This window comes from Malurus melanocephalus, unplaced genomic scaffold, assembly GCF_030028575.1.
Source record: "Malurus melanocephalus ecotype Western Australia unplaced genomic scaffold, MMel_1.1 scaffold_264, whole genome shotgun sequence".
In the NCBI taxonomy this organism is placed as follows: domain Eukaryota; kingdom Metazoa; phylum Chordata; class Aves; order Passeriformes; family Maluridae; genus Malurus; species Malurus melanocephalus.
In genome coordinates, this window is record NW_026623496.1 from 661,014 (window position 1) to 678,596 (window position 17,583).

At 38.7% G+C, this 17,583-nt stretch overlaps 1 protein-coding gene across 4 annotated transcripts in view; it reads right to left on the bottom strand.

Annotated features, from left to right (window-relative positions):
* Window positions 1–3,091: 3,091 nt before the first annotated feature.
* SYNE1 (spectrin repeat containing nuclear envelope protein 1) overlaps window positions 3,092–17,583 on the bottom strand; it is a 54,874-nt gene continuing 40,382 nt past the window's right edge. For 2 of the 4 annotated variants that reach the window (XM_057375930.1, XM_057375933.1), the window contains 7 exons: window positions 16,564–16,775; window positions 14,901–15,101; window positions 14,428–14,556; window positions 13,865–14,077; window positions 12,786–12,875; window positions 10,885–10,943; window positions 3,092–4,208 (listed from right to left, as the gene is read on the bottom strand). In XM_057375930.1, coding sequence (XP_057231913.1) covers window positions 3,968–4,208; window positions 10,885–10,943; window positions 12,786–12,875; window positions 13,865–14,077; window positions 14,428–14,556; window positions 14,901–15,101; window positions 16,564–16,775 — 1,145 coding nt within the window. In that variant the 3' untranslated portion in view covers window positions 3,092–3,967. The remainder of the gene's footprint in view (window positions 4,209–10,884; window positions 10,944–12,785; window positions 12,876–13,864; window positions 14,078–14,427; window positions 14,557–14,900; window positions 15,102–16,563; window positions 16,776–17,583) is intronic. The other 2 variants (XM_057375932.1, XM_057375931.1) reach the window with 1 other exon arrangement.

The following is a 17,583-nucleotide window of genomic DNA, read 5'->3' on the forward strand; positions in this document are numbered from 1 at the left end:
AGCATCTGTTGTTTGAAGGTTGTGAGCAACCAGTTTCTGTTGTGCCTTTGAACACAGACACACTCAGATGCACGTGACGATGATGAGCATGTTGAGAGATGCTATCAGTTGTAAACAGAACTCTCAACCACAAAYAACACAAGACCGAGGGCCAGGGATGACTGCTCATAAAGACAATCCCAGCATCTTTGTTCTTTCTCCATAACCAGATGCAGAAAAAAGTTCTAAGGAAGGAGGGAGGATACTGCAGGTGTTCACAGCATTTGCAGCAARGCTGGAAGGATGGCAAGCCAGTGGTGAGGAACTATCGATCTGTTGCAGAAAGAAGCTGTTATCGCTGCTGGAGCAGGGTGGGGAATAGGTAATGGGCATCATCATGCTCACAGCTGTGAGGAATAAGGGCACACTGCTTCTGTCAACTTGAGATCATTTGTGCTCCTAACGCTGTCAGATGTCTCTAAATATCCTTTTGCAGCCTGCCTTCAGATTTTTGCAAAGCATGGTCCACAAAACTCCACAGATGCTGTTCAGTTCAGAGCAAATAGTGCTCACTATTTTTCACTATYACCAATACAAGCATAATGAGACAGTGCCTTGATACTGCAATCTGGAGTCACTGAGAAACCACTTTCATTGGGCTTTTAAACACTCAGTACCTCTGAGGTGACTACAGGCCAGTAAGCAAAGTCCAGGTTTGTAGAGTATGTCAAGCCGTGAGGATAATCACACCTGTACAGAAGCTACTGCGTTTACAGTACAAAATGGGAAAAAACACAACTTGGTAATGACTGAACTCCCCAAGAGGCAGAATCTACTTTCCCTATGCTTGAGCACATGCCTTCAATACACACCCAGAGCTGGGCAGCTCCTGTGCTGACTTCTCTCATACTTTGCAGCCAAAGCTCAAGATGCACTACTAGAAAACAGTCTCTGGYGTTTGCAAAGTCCAAGTAGGTGACGTATTTTAGAAATAGGAGAGATTATGGGTTGCAGGCTTAGCACAGAAATGGGGCATTTCAGACTCTAACTGCACTGTTCTTAAAGAGTTTTGGCAACCCATTATCAGAATGAGAAAGATGCCCAGACTGCCAACTTGGATAGTGCCACTGGCTGCAATGCTTGACAGCTTTCTGGGTGTCCTTTTTACCCCCTACAGTTGCCCACWTAACCTGATTCATGATGTGGTGATAAATTCATACATCGATATCTTATGGGGATTTGCAACTCAAGCTAGACCTGCAAGGCACTGGTGCTCTTGGGATGGAACTTAAAAAGAGCCTGCCCACTTATTTACATTTCCATTTGTGTCAGTTTTTAGGATCAAGATCCAGTTCTGCAAAATCACATTTGGAATTTTTATGGAATTGGTTCATGGCYGAAAAACTCCTTTTGGAAGAGCATATTGCTCAAACCACCTTAACTGGTCTGATGTTCAGTTTGAGTGGAGACTGAAAGTATCAAAAACAAGAACTCTGAAGTGACTCTCAAGGGACCCTCCTACCTGGTAGCACAAACTGTCTGCAATTCCCTTGAGACAGCAACTTACAGACTGGCATTCCTCTCCTTGAAGGTATGGGAAATTCAGGATTTACAAAGAGGCATTTTTCCTGTCACTTTTCTAACAGGTCTCTGTCACCATCTGTGACTGCCTTATTCACAGTCATTGCACAGAATTTGCTGTTTACTGAGAGAACTGCTTTGTGTGAGCGGACCCTTTGGGATCAAAAAGAACTTCTCTACATCAACAGYCAGTACACTAAGAGTCAGGTCTATGGCTACAGATCAGAGCTTGAAGCTTTGAACATGAACTTTTTCTTTTTCCTTTACAGTATTTTTAAGAAAATAAAAATATMTTTCAACAAAAAATTAACCAGCAGACACAGAGACTGGCTGATGAAAGGATGTCCAAGGCATGCACAGACCTAGACTAACAGGTCCAGCAAACTACTGAATTGTTCATGTAGGTRCACTGATTACCATTGATTAAATGATGTCACCAAAGTGAAGAATATCAGAAAAGAGGGGCCAATTTCATGTAATATAATTTTGCAAGTAACAGCTCTTTCTTGTAGCCCAAATGTGTATTTCTTATCTTTGTCTACTAAGAATTAGTGATTATGAATACTAACCCAGCCTAGCATAACTTCTGAATAGCAATGAAGGAAACTCAGCCTTGAAAAGAACACATACTTGTGCCAGTCCAGACTTGTGTCTCAGACATTGAACATATTTTGTGAACATAAGAAATGGTTTTCACAAAAATGTTAATGTTATCTGAAAAGGAAGCTTTGTTTTGGCTCTTCCAAATGCTGGAGTTCAGCTTGTGGTTCCCTACCTCTGACCCCACTCTCCTAGTAACAGCTTAAAAAGTGACATGYCAGAAAAGTATTTCTACATAACAGCAACTAATGTGATTGTATTTTCTTCTGGCTTTTTGATTTGTGTCATGCAAGCCAATATATTCTAAGCAAAAACATTTAGCTCAAAAATTCSCATTGTGTGGGTCATGGCTTCAGAACCTCCAAACTTATTAAAGAGCCATAACTTAGAGCCATGCTATTTTTTTCATAATTGAGAAGAATTCTGTTCTTCCAAAGTAGAGTTCTGACTGGTAAGCTGGGCAAAATGCCACTGAGCAGATTGCAAGTTTTTGCAATAGTTCTGGAAAAGTCTATGAGTTTTCAGTTTGTTCTATTTTTCTGCTATTTATGCTTATGTTTTGGGCCTATTCCACTAAAGTATCAATGGGTGAAACATAAATATCCATCTTGGTAKTGACCTGCTGTGGAGAGTATTAAGAAGTTTTCAGTATACTCACAGGAAAAAATCTGCTTCAGTGTGGAGTAGTAAAACACCAATTGCCTATAGTTGCACAAGAATGCATATGGAAACCCAGAAAAACAACACACAGGTGAAAGGGAACTTCAAGAAGCAGCTTGAAGAAAAGAAAAACCTGAAGTGATGAATCATTAATTCAAAGTATGTACTGCTTTCAATATTAGCACGATTTCTAATGTGATACTTTCCCATGTATTCTACCCACTATCATTTTCCAGATCTTCTCAAACATATACCTAACACCATTAATTTGTTATAGAATTTTTAATTCTTTTTTTGAAGTGCAGCATATTATGTTTTCTATTTTTTTTATACCATACATATCTCATTCTAAACTTAGAGGTTTCCATAGTTGTCATTAAAAAGCACGTAGACAAAATATTTTATGGTATCTATAATAAATGCGAAGAAATCAATACAAACAAAACTTGGCTTAGCAAACTGTACATACATAAATATGTTCTTTGTTTTTCAACTTGACATTCAACATTTTTTCCTCATAAAAACTTATGCAATCTTATTTATTACATCCATTTTTTTTAAACCTTAAAAAAGTGCTTCTCAGATTTACACCTTGTGCATCCAAAGCAAAAGTTAGAACACCATGCCTGAAACAGAAACCACAGGGAATAATACAATGTCATACAAGATTCTTTAAAATTGTATGTTACAAATGCTCTAAAATTCCTTAAGCATTGGTTATTTTGAGTACTGTAGATACTGAGAGGGTATTTAACAAAGACTGGCTAATGGGTCATTTGGAGCAGCACACAGGAAAGGATCTACAGTATCAAGTCCTTGGCTATGCATAGTACAGGGCAATGACCTGGATATAAAGTGGCTAAAAGATCCCAAAAGCTGTACAGAAGAGRTTTCCCTCACATACATCGCACCCTCCTTCGTACCCAGGATGCGAGTACTGAAATGATGCTACTCAGGTAWTACGTTGTGCAGTTTGAGACTGATACACTGATGCGTTTGGAGCCGAGTGCCAGCAGAGAAAGATATGGGCACAGTGGTGCCTACAGCAGACAGGTAGAGCTGCCATGCTGAACCCTGTCACCCTTTAAAACCATCTTGCTCCCAGCCAGCACTCCAGCAAGGTCTCCTGCTGTCTCACAGGTCTCCTTCATAATGGAGGAGGACCATTCATGTACTTTAGCATGGGGTGGAAAGAGCGGGCAAAGTTGTTTGCCATAGCACAGCTGTAATCCTCCTCGGTCATTGGCACCAGGYAGGCCAGCCCGATCAGGAGCAGCAGCAGCAGCTGAAGTGGCAGAGCAGCTCTGAGGACTCTGAGGAAGAAGGACGGGCACCGCCACGCTGGCCCAGCCTCAGAAGGGGAGGAACCTGAGCCACCTTTTTTGGACCTGAGAAAAGAAGATGGACAGTTGAATACACTAAAACACGGCTGCAGCAGAGACTGCCCTTGGGCACCCAACCTTCCCTGAAGGSTGGTTTACAATTTGCACAGACTTTGGCTGACAACCGCAGAGGTATTTGTCACTGAACATGCTATTTATTTCCCTAACACTCTTAAGAGACCCCATATTTCTAGACTGGGTAGGAAAACACCAAATGAAACAGGAGCTTTGTGACACCAGAGCGCCTTTATCATTTATGGGGAAGACTCTCCACTTAAAGCATTGTGCTATAGAGAAGGGGAAATAAAAGGTGGGCCATACCTGTCATATTTGTTCAGTGCATGCTGTCTAAAAAGGAAGCCTTCTTGTTTAAAATGACCAGTTGCATTTGAATTACAGAAGTTTCTACATTTGTTCATGTTTAAGGTATCCGTGAGGGTACAATGCACTGAGATTCAGTTACATCATCTTCACCAATCAATCAACACAGGTAATGCAGATAATGGGGACTCGTTTTCTACAAAGCACATTGTATTTTGAATCTTGCACGGAATCAGCAGTTAAAAATCTATCTGCTCAATTGACTTGACACTGTTACCTACCAAGCGATTTTCTCCCTTATGTTGATGGATCTGACTTGAAATGGCACATGCCTRTCACATGTCTATGAGGCAGGAGAGATGCGACACAAATATTTCCAAAGGGACACTTCAAAAATACATTCTGTTACTTTAATGAAGGATAAAGACATAAATTTCACATTTTTCTTTTTGACTGAAACTGTCAGGAGTTGAAAAGAGGGACTAGGAAAGATTAAATCTGATGGTCTCAATGTGCTAATTAAACAGCATGGGAAAGTGTTGTATTTCAGCACAAGTCAAAAATGGAAGAACTCAGAGCCTTCAAGTAACTTTCTTCAAGAACTCTGCCATTAAGACATTGGGTCACGAATTTTGTCTTAGATGTGTTGCTATAATACATTTCCATGGTTGTTATGATTAGCAGGCCTCAGAAAAGCTATGGTTTCCTAGAGTTTAAGAAATAGAAATGCTCCTAAGGAGATGAAATCAGGCTTGCTGGCTGAGGTCAGTTGCTCCCCAATAAAGTAAATATGGGGTGATGGTTTCTTTAGTGTTTCTTTGACTTCCCCTTGTTCTTTTGACTGAATCTCTGTGGGGAAGSATCCAAAAATGAAAACATCATCTTCAAAACAATGCCAGGCTTAGCAAGGGTTCCCTWCCAACTTGTTCAGAAAGAATTATTTCTGTGCTTGAGATTATTTTTATTTTCCTGTTCATAGATGTATAGCACCCCACTATGAAGACTTTAACATAGCCAGACAGATTTGGTAAAGTTTGGATGACCAACAGATTCACGCACGCTTGGGTATGCCAAATTATTAGCTTGAACTAAATAACCCAGGAAGCAGTGATGATCAAAACATCAGATGTTGTGTGGTCTGCATCCACGCTAYTGTAGCCCAGATGGAAAGTTGCTTATCGCACAACGCAGGATCACGCATTATAAAGAAGATATTGAAAGGACACGGCACATTTAACAGCATCAGAGCATTCCTTATTAAAGTTCAATTAGACCAGGACTTCTACCGTCTGAGGATACCAAGACAGAAAGTTAATGGACTGAGGCAGGAACAAAGGGAACAAGGAGTGCTTAATTACCTTCCAAGCATTTGATTGCACAGCCTACCTACTTACAAAGCTCTCATTGTATAAACATTGTCAATCCAAATAAAAAAAAAGGCCACATTTCTGCAGCTGCTAACTTGTGTTTGAAAATGAGCAAAGTGTCATTTTCGTCATTGCCCCAGAGTTACTCCAGGGCTACACTGGGTGTCAGAAGGGGAATTTCCAAGAAACTGAATCAAAAGGGAGCAAAGTTTTACTTTGCTTTTTTCTATGCCTTCAGTAGCATAATCCAGCATTTTTTGCTTTGCATTTAAAAAGAAACKGCATATGTAAGCTGCACGGTTGATCTCAAAATGAAACATGAACTTCCTTTCAAAAATTAAAACCAACTCATGGCAAACCATTTTTCTGCAGTGGAGTACTGAAGAATAATACTGCACGGAAACAATTAACCAAGCAAATAATGAAATGCTACAAAAACATCTTCAGAGGGGGAGTTATAAAAAGTTTGAGTGCTGTATTGACCTGTGTTTATGGCAGGTATGCCTTTGCAATCTACATAATTGGCTGAAAAATGGAATGGGTCAGCTTAGAGTGTTTAATGGATTTGGTAAGGAGAGATGGTTAAAAAGATATACTGTTAATRAAAAAGGCTCACTATTCTTAAGGACAGAACTCCTATTTAGTGTGGCAGGAAAAGGGAAAGCTGAAGTACTGTGTGCCACTCTGAAGAAAAATGTAATTTCCTTTGCTTGAGCTCAGCTYGTTACCTGTCTCTCTTCTGACTGCTCCACTATTTGTCACACTGTGAGGAAGGAAAGAGGTGAGGCCATCTGCTGCTCACTCTACTACAAGATTCCTACTAAGTGGAGGAAAGAGGGGAGCACAGCTGCAGACCTGGGCAACAGTAAGCTTCTTCATGTCAAGAAATCTTAATATATTAAGATATTAAGTGCAAGCAGTAGTTACCCTTACCTCAAGAGTTTGTAACGCCAGTGRTATTGGAACTCTGAGCATTTCAAGAGAGGAGAAGCTAATTTACCAGGCTATAGATAGGATGGTCAAAGTGAACTTTAATTTCAGCTCAGAGGGGAACCTTCTTGTAAAGATGATTGCTATTTTTTTTTTCCCAAGGAAAATATAGTTGATGTAATCTAGATGTATTGCAGTAAGCATCTGAAAGCTTTGAAAAAGGAATTTATCATTCAAGTGAAGCTGATAGGAATAAATGGAGGTAAATGGCAAGTGACCAATGGAATGCAGACAACAAGCTTACACTGAAAGAGGCACTGCTGGCCTAGTAGGATGTTATTTACTGGAGTTAATCAAGAATGGGCCTTAATTTAATATCTTTATGAAAAGGCTATTCCACAAAATATAAGAGTAGTAAATTTCATCTCTCTGATGACAGATGTTGAAGGTCTTTGCAAATACCAAATAGGATAGGCTTCTTCCACTGAAAAAAGTGRGTGAATCCAGTAAGTTTAAGAAGCAGCTCAAGGAATTTAAGATTATAGTACACAAGGTAGCAATAAAAACTTCTGGTATAAATTTTGAAGTTCACACTCTGGGGATAATGAAGAGGAGCTAGGCCTGTTTAATACAGGATAGTCACAAATCAATAATTTGGCTTTTGAATAGCTGTGAAAAGGACCAAAAGAAATGTTAAAATATATTTCAGTTCAAGTTTTTCAGAAGACAAGAAGGGTTGTTTTATTGCCATTCTTTAAGGCCCTAATCAGAGCTCACCACAGCAGTTTGGATCCTTTTGGTTAATATACTTCTGGAAGATGAATTCAAGCTTACACCACCTTAAAGGTGGGAAGAAAAAAAAAAAAGAGTACTTCTCTTGTGAAGACTTGAACTTACCAATACTTAACCTGAAAGAGACTATATATCTTCCTGTATTTCCTTTATATAACAGAGCAGAACAGAGAGAAAGAAGGCTGGATTATTGTTCAAGTAAAGGAAGGGATAATGTTAGCACAAACCCAGTCTACTGTATCTAGCCACAGACACATTCCAGGTGGAAATTACTCCACTCCCAGAAAATCAGAGAAATTAAATTTGATAGTAACCTTCTAATAAACCTTTTGTTTAATTTTTTTAAGATAGGAGTTTCCCAGACCTATGAAGAAGAAGGTGTGATGTTCTCTCCACAAGAGAAGGCAACAACTTCTCCTAAAGCCTGAGAGACTCTCTAGGAGCAGCCTTTGTTGGCTTCATTCGACTCCAAGATTTTGAGTCTCTCCTGTTTCTTAGCATCACATCACCCCAACTTCAYAAGCTCTAAGTGAGTTACGGAATTTACTGGGAAAAGAACCATGGCAAGCCAAGCCAAAACCTTGTGTTTSAGCTACTGTGGGGCAATGAATACCATTTTGTGGGCAAAGACACAGACACTGGTGTGGTTTGGTCTGCTCCAGGAACAGCAAGTGACCTTTAAAGATCCACTAGTCACTTAGTGAAGCCTGGGGAGAGCAGGAAATGGAGGTTGGCACTATAGCACCAAGACTTGAATAGAGCTGCTCMAGAGAGACAATGTAAACACCCCTTAGCAAATCGAACCAATATTTTAATCTTTTAACATTTTAATCACCACAGAAAAATTGACAGGCACAGGTCCAGGTGTGCACTTATGACAGCTCTATTAAAYTGATGAAGAAAGAGGAACTGCCTCTTGGATTTGCTTTCTCACCTAGCACATGTTTACTAGTACCACTTGGATGAGACTGCAGTTAAACCCACAGTGTAGTATCTGGTTTAAGCCCATACCTGACCTCGCACCATCCTACACATGCCTGTCTTTATGTGCTGATAATGGAGAAGGCACAATGGTATGATGCCTGCTATACACAAAGCATGGCCCCTCTAATTTTTTAGATGAACTTTGCTTCGCAACTTCAAACCTTTTTAGGATTGACTTTATTTCTCCTTTCTACTAAACTCCAACAGGATTTGCTGATCCAGTGCAAGATCAAACACAAAGTACTCTGATCAGAGGCATGTCAAAATATTAAAGAACATAGTGACAGCTTGTACCGCATTATCAGTTAAAACCACATTATACATCAACCACAACCTGTCTGGCTTGTGCATTTGATTAAGTTTCCTATTCAGCAGTGACTCATTCGTATTCCATGCTTGTCTGAATGACAAATTGAACATTGTGTTGTGCAGCTACAAGATGTGTTAATAAACAGTGCTGGAGAGCCTTGATCTGAAAGGTGCCGCACGAATGCCACTGCTAGGACAGGGGCTGATCTCAAAGCTGCCAAGCACTGCTAGCTGCTCCTCGAGCAGCTACAACCAGAAACCTCAAAAGGCTGGCAGAAGTGGTTTGACTACACAGGAGAGTGAAAAAGCGCACACAATGTGTTCCTTGAGTACAATGGTGCCAGTGCAAGCATGCTGATCTGTCACAGACATCGTCCCCTCCTCCTTTCTGTTAGTGGCTGCAGAGTAAAGCCCCTCTCCTCCCTTTCTTCTCTCCCTACAAGAAACAAAACGCCAAGCTTCATAGCAGACTGGAGCTGAATAAACAATTCTCTTTCTCCATCAGACAGAAAGATGGAGTTTAGATATGTCCCCTATTTGCTATGTGGTTTCATTTTGTTTCAAAGGAAAAATAAAATAATTAAAAATAGGCAGCTTCTTAGTGCGTGTGGAAGCAGTAGAAGAGACTTTACCTGTTCTATCTGTTACATTATTTTACAACTATGTCACTTTTCTCACAGTCCCTAACTACACATGGAAAGTAAACTTTTAAAATGTGTTTAGGTAAATATCTATGTTGTAAGTAGTTTTGCTCTTTACTTCATGTATAATGAGAATAATTTTGCTAAATAAAGTCTTGATTTTATTAATAAAAAATAATACTCTTAAGGTACCTTTTTTGGCTGCTTATTTGTGGCTCAATCACTTTTTTAAAGCTAGTGCTCACTTCTTTTTTTTACTCTTAACAGGAGTAAATCTTTTAAAAATCAGTTAATTTTTTATATGCAGAGAATAATTGAGATTTAGGTTAAATAAGATTTACTATCAGATTTAATAAGAACAAATATACCTTTAATGATACTTTCCAATTATTTTAGCAATGTGTAAGATGCTGAAATAGCAAAAGATGTCCTCTTTACACACGTTGGCTTGCTGATTTCCTTTTTCTTTTTTTTTAAACTGCRTAATTGTAGAGGCTAGTAAACTGATCAGTGAAAGAGCGAAGGTACACACATCACACTGACAACAACAAGAATGCAGAAGCACTGTTAGCTGCAGAGATGACAGGTTGCTGGAGACACTGTGGAAAGCAAGAAGCTGTAGCTGCAAGCCTGCTCTCTACTGGYCAGACAGAGATGGGGCAGTGCTGCTCCCGGAGCAATGCAGGGATGCGAGCACCGGGCGAGCCATGGCAATGTTAGCACGTTGTATTGCAGTCGTCTGAGGAGGGGAGAGAAAGTGATCCCAGGTCTCAAACCTCTCAAATTCTGACTTTTAGTTTTGAGTCTAAAGTATTGAAAACCCACAAACTGAACAAAACGTTTCAGGGATTAAAAAAAAAGTAATAAAAAAACAAATAAAGAAATAAAGAAAAGGATGTTAGTATGTTTCATCCAGATCTGTGGGTTTTGTGAATTCTAGAATATGATATTGGCCTATTACCTGCCTTAATTTAATATCTAGAGGTAAAGAGGATGATAGAAAGTGCTTGCCATGAACCTACTAGCATTCCTCTTAAATCACACCAAAATAAAGTTTCATGAGTGTAAATACACACCCTGATCAGGCACATGAAAAGYAAATGTTGATTACACATGTGAGGCTGCAGATTTCCAAGGATTAGCCTGTATCTCTATTTAAGAAAGATTTTAAAGTAATTGAAAGTCCCTTTTGCCAAATGATTAACAAAAGGGGAAATACCACTGGTGTAAGTCCTGAGCAGCTGACAGAGTCAGTGTGGACCGAGAGGAATCACGGCCAATTTCTATCATCCTCTTGGTGTTCTAGAACAGAGTGCGGAAACCAGGAGAACAAGGTACCTGCTATGTGGACTGCTGACAGAGGGTCCAGGCTGTGAGAGACTACATTTGCCCCGTGGCTGTTTGCAATGAACAGGGGGTAAAGAAAGAAGAATGTTCAGTCCAGGCAAATAAAGACAAGCTACTGATGAAACTAAATTAAAAGTGCAGCAAAGGAAACAAAAAAACAAAAATAAAAAAAAAAAAAAACAAAAATAAATCAAATGAAGTGACCAATAACCATGAATCAAGGAAACTGGCTTTTCCTTTGCACCTAGCTGAGAATGGAAGTTATTGGAACATACAGAGTGAACWCAGAAATAACAGCTTAGACATTATGTTTATGAACAGTAGCTCTGGGTTTTAAAAAATTTAGTTCAAATAATTTGTAACATGAAATAGAGAAAATCTTATTAAGTTGAAYGTGGAAAAAATACATAGATTTCAAAATGCACATGCATAAAAATTATTGTTATCAAGGAAAAAAGGTCTAAGACCCTCCTTTGACAAGTTTTGCCTCTCCTCCACCCCACAATTTTGAAGGCCAAATAACTGTAGGTGCATTCCTGCACTCACAGCTATTTGCTGGAATATTTAATGCAACTAGATGTTTGTAATTCTGATTGTATTTTTTTGTATTAGTATTTATTTATTAGGCATCAGCATATTTAGCACTGAAATTCTAAACAGTATCACTTCAGTCTTCAAAATTGTGTAGGTGTGGAACCCAGAAGGTTGAAAACTAGACCCAAGGAATCATACAACTCAGCTATGAATTATGGACAAAAAAAAAAAGTAAAAAAGGCAGTCACATACATGAACAATAACAAGTTAGAGACAGGCAAATCCTTATTAAAATATTAAGATGAAACCTTATCATAATCCTACATGCTCTCTAGACAAAGGTTTTATGGTAAAWTACTTTGCCATTTTCTGTAACGGTCAGGCAACCTTCAGTTACATCTGTGATATCAAAGTTATTATAAACTATTTAGGTTTAAATTTAGAAGACAAAAGCATTGACCTCTGAAATAAAATGTTAGGATTTATATTCTTTCTCCTTTGGAAAAGCCAGTATTCCTTTACATTCTCATACTAGCATCTAAAAGGAAACTAGTGAATGTAAACAAAAATTAAAAAAAAAAATCTATTTCAAGAGCCATAAATTTATCAAGACAGAACTCAGAGGCTTTACAAAAAAAGTGCAAATGGAAAAACAAAACAAAACAAAACAAAACCAATCTGATTGCCTTAAGAACTAAGGAAAAAAGCAAATTAATCAACCAATAGAATTGCAGAAAAAGACAAAATAATTGCAGTTCCAATTTGGGCTCAGAGTATGGAAGTGTTAAGTACTAGGCATGTATTGCTATATTTCTTGAATTTTGTGCCAGCGATGTAAATGACAACTCCAGAGTTGCCACCATAGCCATTGATTAGGTCCTGCACAACTAGCTGGTTTGAATAATGTTTTGTGCCCTTCAGCTCTACTTAGCCACTCATCCAAAGTCTCAATAAGACCATCTGCAACCTGCATCAGAAATGACAAAAAACTTATTGAGATTCTTGATGAAGCAGCTCTGAAGAGAAGGCCAAACAGAAATGGAGGACTCATTAAACCAGACAAGACCAGACTTTGGGGTGCTGCCATCACTAGAGCAAAATACAAGAGACACGACATGCCATACCATGGTAAACCAACCACACTGACAGCCCTGGTTTCAGATAGTATTTACCACTTCTGATTTCATGCAGGATGGGATATGCAGCAGGGTTGGGGAAAGCAGCTGTGTTTTGTTTTTGGTTTATGCCATTTCCTTTCCTAACAAGTGAGAAGGGGTGACTTCCAGCTGGCTAGAACTGCTTGGACATCCAGAGCTCCCACTCAAGAGGTGGAAGAAAATTAAATTACATAAAATTACCGTTCTCTGTCTGCTTGGAGTGCTTCTTCCAGATACAGGACTCACTGAGCCTGATGTGTCTAATTCATCGGAAGACCATGAGGACAATTCCTAAAGTTCAGAAGGAACGGAGCTGAGAAATACAGCAACTAGCTGTACAGGTAAGCAAACTAAAAAAATTACCCTGAGCGAAATTCCAACAGAGTTATTTCCAAGGCAAATAAAATAAAGCAGTTAAATTCTGTTACCAAAATTTAAAAGACTAGGGCATTACATGATTTCTTTGTCAGTCCTGAAGGAAAAGAAAAGCAAACAGTAGTTAAAACTTCTTTTTTTTTAGGTGACACATTTTCCACCAAAGACAACAAAGGGAAAAACCGGTTGTTCTTTCCTGGCTGTGAATTACAAGAAGAGTTTGGTACTACCGARATTTTAATTAAACAGACAGAATTCCACTAGAAGGAGGGAAAAGCTGAGTTCTCATGCTTTAAACACTCTGCTAATCCAAGGCTTTTAAAAAAAAAAAGTTAACCAAAGGAGGACCTTGAAATCTTTATATCTGTCACTGATGGCAAAGATGTATGTGTAACTCCCTCTGAAATACCTTCAGATTCATGACAACTTGAAAAGATTTGGACTACAGCTCAAAGCTTGAGGCACATATGAAAGACTCCTTACCCTATTACAGAATTTATTTTATGCTTTTTTTTCTCTCTTTGACAGAGTGCACATTAACTTCCTTTCTAGTGACAACYGACATATTATAATTTTCAGTACTGCAACTGGAATAATTGTCTCATATACTTTGCCAGTTGACTGATTCAGTAATAGCAGGGTAAACAAACCAAGAAGTTCAGTAATTATTGCTATACCGAACAGAAAAGAAAAATTACTGAATTGAAAAACCCCACCATATCAGAAGAGATATTTACATTATGAAGGTTAAGATTACTTTATGATAGTCAAGATTACATGTTCCCTCTTGATAAGCATTACAAACCACAGAAACAGAGCAGCCAATAGCATTGATCAGAGAAAGGCAGTCAAAACAGTGAGAAACCTGCTCAATGAAAAGAAAGGAATAAAAAGAYGTGACTTACCAGTTGACTACTTGAAATGTCTAGAATTTTCTCTAGGTCTTTAATATGACGTGAGACCTCTTTCAAGAGGAGCTTCAGTCTGTTTCCAATGACATGTACCTTTTCTTTGGCTTCGAGACAATCCTTGCCTTCAGCATTGACTAGCAATTGGCAAGACATGTCTTGCAGTGACGCCACCTTCAACTGAGACTCCAGCAGTTCACGTCTGATTTGCTGTTGCCAAGGCAAGCATCAAAATTTTTTAATAGCAGTTAAAAATAAAAAAAAAGGAAAAAAGCTAGACTCACCAAACTCAACACTTGAAATTAAAAGAAATGGAAAAAAAAGAGAGGTAATACAAATTTCTAATCTGACAGGAAGATAYACAACAATCTAGTAGTTGCCTGAGATATAAAATCACGTGTTGTGCTACTAATGAAAGTGAGAGATGTTGCCTACCAAAGCAAAGTCAGACCCTGACACTGGTCCCACTGCTCTGTTAGCTCACAATGTACAATGCTAACCCTCAAGATGTTTTTTCTGGTGATGTGTTTTGGGAGACAAAAGGGTGATTATAATCCTACCATCAGACGTCTGTGATAATCCTGCAGTATTTCTGAGTCTAGGTTTGGATTGATGGGCACAATCTCATTTTTTCTTCTGTCAATATTCTCCAACCAAAGCAGCAAACCATGGCTCAGTTCATGGAAATCCTGCAAATGATAAATCATGGTTTCAATAGGGTAGCAAAATATTCCAGTAGAATTCATGTTTTTAATTTATCCTCTGATAYGTCCCACTAGGTAAACAGTCACTTCCAAGAAGTGTACAATAGAATGTTAGAATACTAGTCCAGAGATGACAAATGTAGAAAACATTGGGCTGTAAATAAATGTTTTAGATAGTGCACSTGCATCCTTGGGAAAAACATACGCCAAAGCTGCATTTTGGCTTTCAGGSGCAAGTTTCAGACTGATTGTGAGCACACCAAGTAACTGAAGGGTTTGTATTTTTACCATGTGGGATGCTGACAATTTGAAACAGGCACAGCACAGACCTGGCACTGTATCAATGCATCCTGCAAGGAGCGGCGCCACTCCTCGATCATGCTGCACATGTGCTCCCAGCGCACGTTCATCTGGGACAGGCGCTCCTGCAGCTTCTTGCTCTCCTCGCTGTCAGACTGGGTGAACTCTGAGCTGCACAGGTTGATGGATAAGATGATTGCTTTGCGGTTATCAATTGCCTTCTGCAGCTCCTTGATGATGAGACAAAGGGGAAAAGAGAACGGAGATTGGTAAAACACGACTTTCAGAATAAAGGAAGTAGAGAAGGCACCACAAGATTGCAATGATTTGCCACCAGCAGCTGCAGAAAGGTACCASACTGTAACAATCCTTTTACTCAGGATATGACACTCTCTGCTCACTCTGGGACTCTGCAAATGTTCACTCTGTAACATCTACTAAAATTTTACTGTGAACATAAACAAGAGCAAACCAATTAAACTTGTAAAGTCTTAAAAGCCTGAAGTCGTGGTTGAATTTTAAAGATCTGGCTCATGTTTCATATATTTTAAAGACAGAGTAGGCTCAACAAAATTTAAAGATGTAGGACAACTGCATTTTAGCTCATAATAAAACTTTTGCCCTCTTTCTCGGTTTTGCTGATAAACATGAAAACCAAAATATTTTCAAGTGGAAACTGCTGTCATCAGTATTTTAAAATAAAAGCTTTTACTGAGAGAAATGAAAACATACAAAGAGTATAAAGAACTTCAATTTATAGAAGCACAACTTGTATAAAAACTCCGATTTGTTTACACTGGAAGTCACAAAAGAAACCCCACCTCTTTTGGTTTGGAGGGTACTAATGGGCTTTCAAAGAGAGGGTGAGATAAGAACAAAACTCTTATGAATTGCCCCTTTTTCCACCTACTTTACAACATTTACTTAAAAGCAAGATGTCACAGTAACCTTTGTAGTACTCATGGCAGCTATATTTGGATTACACTGAAGATCAGCATTGACATGCTTCACATGGATCRCTGCCGGAAACAGCTTTTACTATCWGTTTGCCTCATCCCTGGCATGAAGCACAGTGCATTTTGACACTGGGTCCAATATTTTCCTGCCCACGCTTGTAAGATACTAGTAACTGAAAGGGAAGTTCACCCCATCTGCAGATCTTTATAGCTGTAAAATATGCAAGAGAGATGACAAAGGTAACATTCAGATCTTGATGCACCTGAGATGACAGAAGAAGAAAAGGAATGCTGCAAACTGGCATCAAATTTTTCCTGTGTTGCTTTGGTGACACAGGAGAGAACCCTGGTTATAACCCCTTTGGACACTTTTTCCTTCCTCCACACTGAGTACTATCTCTCAGTGAGGGATTTCTTTTGAAGTAGCTATTCTGTTACCAATTTGAGTAGCAGAGAATTGATCTAACTTGGCACTTTTAAAAAATTTCATCAGTTTAGGTGACATTAGGTGTTATCTGTACATTGTGGAATTGCAGATTACTATTCCAAAACTTTGGATTGYCAGTAGTACAATTTCCTGCCAAAAGGCAATTCAGAAAATCTCTTTCCCAGTTACTTTATCAGCAGCAGCCTGCTATGTGGAGCAGACCAGCTGCAATCATTGGCAACCTCTTTGACATACCTGTCTGCACTCTGTTTTACAAAGCAATTAATGGAGAAGACAAATAAAACTCACTTTCAGTTTTTTAATTCTGAGCTCAATAGTTTGTATGTCAGTGCTGAGATCAAGGCGGTGGAGCTTCTCCAGTTCCTCCTCAGTTTCTCCCAACCAAGCCCAGATGCTGTTAAGGTCAGATTTGAACTGCTGCCATTGCTGAAGGTTCTGCTTCATCCTCAGCTCCTTGCTTAGGGCTTGGGCCTGGATTAATTCCCATCTTTCAATTACACCTGGAATTACAAACACCAAATTCAACAAAAGCCAAAAACACCCGCTAGCTACACACATACAATTGTACAAGTTGAATACTGTTCAGGACAAAAAGATAAAACTCCATAAAAACCTAAGCTACAAACTCTAACCACATAAAAACTAAGTTAGATTGAAAAMAAGTGATATTGGAGAAAAGAATGAAAAACCAGGATGATTCCTGTCAGTAGGAAATTTTATTGCTTTCCAATGTCAGACTTCCATGAAGAGAAATAATTTGATACATGCAGGTCTTAAAAACAGGTTATATCTCTAAAACAGGCTATGTAATTTAAGACATCTTAGATTACCCTAACAGCAAACCAGAGGAGAAATCTGAATATAGTTAACAAACCATGTGTTTATTATTTTCATTGGTATTTTTGCCTATCAAAATTTAATGCTCACAACTCATTAGATTTGCGTAAGCTACTGCTGATATATTTGATTAAGACCTGCACTAAAAAGAAATAAAAAGAAATAAAATTTAATAATTTTAAAATACTATGGCAGAAGGACAAGTTGTATCAACACAAAATTTAAAAAACCCACACCAAAATTAAAGAGACTATGGTTAGCATATCTTGCCAAGCTAAGAATGGACATGATGCCTTTACAGTCTCTGCAATAAATCCATGTTTTTACAATGCAGTATCTCTAGCTCTACAGCTGATGTTCAAAATTTGTCAGGGGAATACTTCTATCAGGTGAAAATAAACTTCTTTACTTTCGGCAGATAAAGAAGAAAGCTAATATTAGAAGAAACAAATGCTGGCTTAGGTGTTTTGT